Genomic DNA, 7,382 nt, shown 5'->3' on the forward strand with positions numbered 1-7,382 from the left:
CGAGTTGGCTATTTGGGCAGTGTAGTGTAGAAGACACTCGTAAGGTTTTATTTTGGCAGTTGCAAATTTAAATTTCAAATTCAAAACGAAATTTTTCATGAAAATATTTCAAAGCCATTTAATTATTGCTAAATGCTTTGCTAATCGCCTTCAATTCGCCACCGATTACAAGGCGATTAAAAGGTATTTAACGGAAATTTGCGGATAGCGGTATATAGGCCAATTTTAGATGAAGTTAGTCTAAACACCTTGCAAAAAAACGACACCAATATAATGATGAGTTCCAAAACGCGATGTATTGAGCAAACCAGTGAGGCTATAAGGCTTTCGTTTTGTTGTCTACGGACATTTGATTTTCCAGTCGTTTAAGCTTAATATGTGGCGTTTGAGCCATACTGGTCCAGGAACTGATCCAAACTGAATATCGGTCCTGGAACAGTTTCAAACCATGCATCGGTTCTAGAACCATTCACGGCTCAGGTCCAGGGGTCGGCATGGCTGCCCACAACACTTTAAAATTCTGATGGACCAACATAGCCAAAAAGTTTCCTCACCGATGCATCGCGGTATTACGATAAGGTATTACACAATTCTAGTCTGAGTCTCAAAGAAGGGACACGTTTGGTGTGTTGTATAAGTAAACTCAAGCGGCTGAGTTAACGATGGTAATCTTTTTCCGGTCGTTGACGTTGGCCCTGTTGTGTAATGATTGGCATGAATTCTGTAAGCCCATGTAAGCTATGTAATCTACTTCGTGCAGCTCATAGAGTGTGTGTATAGAAATATTATTATGCAAATATAGACAATCAAGATAAGTTAGCATGCAACCATTGACAGGTCTGTAATATTCTATAAAAAGCTCGTACCAGTCTACTTCGAAACCAGTGAGCCTGAGACTGAAGTGCGATAGTAGTATCATGAGCAATATACTTCTTTCTATATATTTTATATGTTTCTTGGTATTGTGTTTCGTGTGTGTGGATGGCCGTAGGATATTATTTGAAAACGTTGTTCAAGTTTCGGGACACGATCATATGCTCATAGATTTACGGGTGCGAAAGTTCAACCGTACGTTAACGGTACTGAATGGATCAATGATCATTCCCCATTGGATGGATAACAATTCTCAGGTAAGATTAGTGATTTTTGGAATTATTAACATTGTTACATCATCCCTTTGGTTTGCAGCTTTCGTTGGATCTCTTTTACAGCCGGCTTGGCAATCAGCAATTCAATCACTACCCGATGAAGTTCCCTTCGTGCGGGACCTGTAGATTTATCGATCACATGCACCGGAACTATGGGAAGTACCTTGTACCGTTGAAAAAATTTCCGGCATTAGGCGAATGCCCTTTTTCACCACGGTCCGTGGACATTGTCGACTTTCCATTCCCGGAGGAAGCGGTCCCGCTAGTAATGCCGCTAGGGCTTTGGAAAGTGGTTATAACCCAACGAATAAACGGGGTTGAAAAAATGATGTTCTACTATCTTATAAAATCTGACAACTTCTAAGGAGGTAGATTATAGGGTAGTTAATTATAGCTGTAGTAAAATGTGTCGTTATGCTGCACCATGCATTATCCTAACGAGTCAGGTTAGCATATTCGAGAGCACCAAACCATGTAAAAAATACACAAAAGTAAATGTAGTAATAATGTAACACACAATGTGTGTTGTAGTCAAAATATAACAAAAGATGCATTAAAAGTTTTGCTCAATTTCATACTAAAACATCTCATCGTAACATGTCTGACCAATATGTCACCTTCACTTATATTTTCCAATTCATTCTCTGCTCTTACAAGTACTGTACTTCTAACTGCCTCAGATGTACCTTGGAAAGTAAGTAAGTAAGTAAGTAAGTAAGTAAGTAAGTAAGTAAGTAAGTAAGTACAGGCGGTCATCGAGATACACGGTTAATGGGGACCGAAAACGGTCGTAAAATACCGCGTATCTAGAATTTCCGCTTAAGTCGAATGTCGTGATTTCCAGCTATAATATCAATAATTTTCGTGTAATTTTGCAAGTAGGGGGCGGTTTTAGTCACTTTATGAATTATTTGATATGATTCTGACTGAATATAACAGTTTTAAACCTTTTGAAATAGTTTTTAACATTCGATCGAAACGGAAATTATTTGGCAATATACAATTGATGTGTCAAATCAGTACAATTTGCTCAAAGAACTGTCAAATTTAGAAAACCGCGTATCTCCGAATCCGCGTATAAGAGGTACCGTGTATCTCGGGGACCGCCTGTAATAGTGATAGGCGCCTACCGGGTCGGAGCCATCTAAACCAAGGTTTGTCAACCAAATCGACGTAGCATTTTTTTTCCAGAAGAAGCGGTTTCGCTATTAATGTCGTTCGGACTTTGAAAGGCGGTAATAACCGGACCCATAAACGGTGTAGAAAGGCTGGCCTTTTACTATCTTTTAAAAATAGATGGTTTTTTGTATTGTTGGTAGAGTGTCTTAAGTTTTCTGTTGTAAACATGTGTCGGGGTCGAGTGCTGATCGTACAAAAAAAAAAAAAAAAAAAAAACAAGTACGGTGTAACATAGGTTCATGCTCAGATTTAAAATTTCATTTACCGTACTCTCAAGCCTACACTATGCAGAATTGCCAATCTCATCCGACCCTTAGGACCAAGGCATAGATTTTAAGCTCATTAGATGTTAAGTATACTGATGTTAAGTATTTGCGCCCTAAAGCAGCAAAGGGCATAGTATGAATTACTAGTATTGAATATGAGTAAGTCATAGTATAAATTATTTAGTAGACTTGCATACACAAAAGCACTGGAGCATACTGCGCAATGAAATAGAAAATAAAACTTTATCAACCAACGAACATAATTTTTCACCAACTATACAAGCATTTTTAAGTTAAAATACTTAAAACACTTTTAACACTTAAACACTTTTGAGATTTTACAACAAAAATCACAATCCGAACATGCGTAATCCAAATAATGCTTTACAGTGACCTAGATACTTGTTTCCTTTGGGTTTATTCCACTTTATTGTATGCTTCTCATCCGTCTTCCATCAGAGAGATGATTGATGTTGTAGATATTTGTTCTCTCGTGCTCGTTGTAGAATTAATTATACCTTGTTATGGGACTAACCGCTTCAGTGTTTTATCATGCACATCTATTAGTAACGGAAGTAAAGTAATGATTCTTTCCGTTAGTTTTACATGTTCGCCTACAATCGGTGATTATTATCGAGCATTCGGTGCATTGTATGTTAGTATAAATAACTCGCTTCTATAGAAAAACCTACTGTTGCTAACTCACTACACTATTTTATATGTTTGATCTAAATAAATTGCAACCGAGTACTACATTGTGTGATATGAAGGGCGGTATCAGTTTATTAAAAGTGTGTACCTTTATACTGTGCGTCGTTTCTGTGGCTGGCATTAGGATAATGTTTGAAAACTTCGAGCAACTGTCCGGATTCGAGGAAACACTGTTTGATTTGCGCGTGCGCAAGTACAACCGTACGATGAGTGTGCTGAACGGTTCGGTCATCATTCCTCATCCGATCAATGATACCACGGAGGTAGGATATTGGGAAGGACTGTGCTGTCGGTTCGCTAAACCGCACCATTCGCGTGGCAGTTCTCGTTGGATCTCTTTCACAGTCGACTAGGAAACCAGCAGTTCAACCACTACCCAATGAAGCTACCATCGTGTGGTTGCTGTAGCTTCATCGACAACTTGCACACTAACTATGCGAAACAGATTGCACTGATACAGAATATACCAGCAAAGGGTGAATGTCCGTTCTCGGCCAGATCAATCAACTTCATTGACTACGCGTTTCCGGAGGATGCGGTACCGTTGGTGATGCCACGAGGACTTTGGAAGGCACTGGTAACAGGGCGAAGAAATCGAGTGGATAAAATGTCCTACTATTTTCTTATAAAAGCTGATGATCTTTAAGCTACAATTACTATAGACTACTTAGCGTGTATAGATGAATGCGTTGTAACACAAATACAAATTTTTTGAAAGAAATATTGTAGTTTGGGAGCGATGACAGTGTATTTGCAATACACAAAGGCGCTGTAAAAGTGCAAAAAATAAATTAATTTATCTTACTAAAATAATGTTTCATCGCAAGCAATCATCGTAACAGGTTGTACTTCATGTACTTCAGGCCATTTTTTATATTGTGTCATACAAACAATTCAACAACATTAGAAAAGAATATATAAAATTAAACAATTCAGATCCGATGCGTTAAATCCCCTGTGAGCGAACAGTATACGACGATTCGCAAAGTGGTACAGTTGCAACGTTTAGTTTTTAACAAATATCATCGGCAGGACTAGAAAAAAGTCATACGCCAGAGTTATACTCGCTTTTATGCAATTACTTGTATCTTATCAATAAAAGTCATCACAGGTACATACCTTTAACCAGGATTAACTAAATCAGTAACATGGTATGCTGAATAATAAAACCGAACTTTATAAAATATGAACCACCAATTATATCTCTTAAGGTACAATTAGATAAAATGATATTATGACCATAAATAATGGCATGATAAAGAAGCGTTCAATAACAAATTAGTACAGATAGTTAGATCTCGATACATGTTTGGTATGGTAGTGATGGTAGTGCTAATGTTAACTATCACTGTCCTATTATTATTAAAACATTATGCAAATCCTCGGATAGGATGTTATGTGGTTTAATCTGCGAGTGAGAAAGTACAATTGTACTACTACTGTAATAAACGGTAAAACTTATATCTATACCGAGCGCTAACAGGTAGAAGCTAACCGCATTAATAAACCAATACTTGCATAAAGGAATAAGTTTTTCTGATTTTAGTCATTTTTAGCTATTTTAGGTCTCTGCTGTTGCTGCTTTGTAGAAATGACGTCACTATTATGCTTCCTGGAACGAATTTAATGAATTGATAATTGTTTGCTATATGCGTAAATTGCAAAAATCTACCGGTAAATCCGGGAACCTGTTGTCCATCTTTGAGTGAATTTTCTGGAATGGTAAGCCGCAAATACCTGAAAACTATGCGTAGCATAAATACATCGCAAGGTAGGTGCAATTTTTCCTTCGGTCGAAGCTCTCCCGTTGGTTGGCTTTGAACCTAATTAATGAGGTACCAACTAATGAATGAACCAACAGAATGATACCCAACCAGTAAGGTAAGTGGTATTTTTTATGGCACATGAATGATAATTGGTTAAACCTACATTCTGCATGCATTATAAAACTCCTGTTAAACCATTTCTGATAGCAGATCGATTAATCGCGATCACGAATAGGCATGCCACTGCTAAATGCTATGCTTGCGCAGTGCTGGAAAAGAGAATGAAGCAACTAATTTGGCAACAATGTATGAATTTTAATCATCCCAAATGAATTTAAGCGTGAGCTTTTCATAACATTTTGTCATATAGCTTATCGCATCATGCTATATGTTTATAAAATGGCATTGCTCAAGAATCATCGTACAACTGTCCAGCTTGTTGCATCTAGTTAGTCTTCTAAATATGTTTCGCTTCGTGGTGCTGGTTGTGGTACTTCAAAGCTCGCTACCATACTATCGCCAACATGCAGTTGGTGTAAAATTGTCTATTGATAGTTTTGAGCAAACGCTCGGACAAGACATCCTGTGGATGGACCTGCGGGTGAGAAAGTACAACCGTACGTCAACTGTCATCAATGGTACCATTCATATATACCAGGAAGGCATCAATGACTATAAGGTATGGTATTACCAGCAGAAATGAATGCTTCATTCCCATCCTAACTATTGATTTCATCATCTCTCCTACTACCACGATGACCGTGTGCAAGTTTCGACTAGACATTTTCTACAGCCGGCTTGGTAATCAGCAGTACAACCATGTGCCAATTAAACTACCCACCGCGGGAGTATGCGATTTTATAACCCATCTCCACAACAATTACGCTGAAATTGCAAAGTATGTGGTGAACTTCCCGGAAAGAGGGGAATGTCCAATCAAAATACGCGAAATGTACATCTTTGATACCGAAACTCCTAACGAATTGGTACCGCAAGGAGTAATCAAGGTTTGTGGAAAGGGTTGGTTCGTTGTTACCTTCATGCCAAGGAGGCTATTAACTATTCTTTTGTTCTTAAAGCTATCGAAGACTAACGGAAAAACAAGACCAAGAAAATAAAGTAGTTTAATGTGCTAAGCATAGGGAAGTGTAATTTTCTCCTGCCACTGTCAGGATTCCGAGCGCACCGTAATGGTGAGCAAATTGTCTTGATGACATCATCCCACTCCGTGCTTGATATTACGCTGATTAATCACGACACTGTATGGCTTTCAAATGTTCTCAGAAGTTTTTCTGATGATGACGTCGTCTGCTGCAAGCTAAAATCGAGCAAATCGACGCGACAGTGTGAAGAATCTAATATTTCGTCCTTCTTTAATTATAGTTATTCTTTGCTAGTTTTTCTTGTACCGAGATCTTCTCATCCAGTTCTCGATACGGTTCACAGGCCCTATCTTAAAGTGCTCTTCTTTAAGTCTTGTTGATTTACAGCTGTTTGGTACTGTCAGATGCAATTTCATTGAAAGAAAGCGAAAACATTTGTTCAACTGAAAATTTCCACACGGCAATCTACTCAGCATCACGCAAGTGCATCGTTATTCTACTTCTAGTTGTCATTATTATAGCAAAGTGTAATGCGAATTTAATAGGTAGAAGGCATCCTGTTATGTTTAAGACACGTTCAGGAACTAAACAAGGAAATGTGTTGCATTAAACAGATCGCATAATGACAGGCTGGCGGTATAAAATCAGCCTGTTTCCCTCGCTGAGGAAACACTCTTTGTACAATGGCTCGATTCGTATTTGTGTTGATTGTTCTGCATTTTACCTACTACCAACAAACGGGCGGTATACACGTACTGTTGGACAGGTTTGAACAATCACTTGGACAAGACATCATGTGGATGGACATGCGGGTGAGAAAATATAACCGTACCTCAACTGTTATAAATGGAACTGTACATTTATATCAACCAGCTTCCGATGATTGGCAAGTAAGGGATTGTAAGAAGCATGTTAAGCATCTACTGTGTTTGGTTGATGGTTTAGATTTTCGTTTTTCTTCTCAGTTTCGTCTGGACGTTTTCTACATCCGCCTCGATAACCAACAATACAATCACTTGCCGCTTAAACTGCCAACAGCCGGTACGTGTAGTTTTTGGGATAATTTACAAGCAGCCTATCCGGAGTATATGAGGCTATTCGTGAACGTACCCGAGCAAGGAATTTTTCCAATCACTCCGCGAGAAATAATGTTGTTGGACGCTGAATTTCCCAATGAGGCGGTACCTAAAAGGTTAGTTAATCCAGGTT

At 38.4% G+C, this 7,382-nt stretch overlaps 1 protein-coding gene and 1 pseudogene across 1 annotated transcript; both read left to right on the forward strand.

Moving 5' to 3' along the window:
* Positions 1-3,342: 3,342 nt before the first annotated feature.
* LOC133393962 (uncharacterized) lies at positions 3,343-3,967 on the forward strand. The gene is made up of 2 exons (XM_061661542.1): positions 3,343-3,567; positions 3,627-3,967. Exons 1-2 carry the CDS (start codon positions 3,358-3,360, stop codon positions 3,948-3,950), a joined length of 534 nt encoding a protein of 177 aa, XP_061517526.1. The 5' UTR covers positions 3,343-3,357; the 3' UTR covers positions 3,951-3,967.
* Positions 3,968-5,524: 1,557 nt separating this feature from the next.
* LOC133392723 (uncharacterized) lies at positions 5,525-6,163 on the forward strand (annotated as a pseudogene).
* Positions 6,164-7,382: the final 1,219 nt, after the last annotated feature.

This window comes from Anopheles gambiae, chromosome 3 (genome assembly GCF_943734735.2).
Source record: "Anopheles gambiae chromosome 3, idAnoGambNW_F1_1, whole genome shotgun sequence".
NCBI lineage: Eukaryota > Metazoa > Arthropoda > Insecta > Diptera > Culicidae > Anopheles > Anopheles gambiae.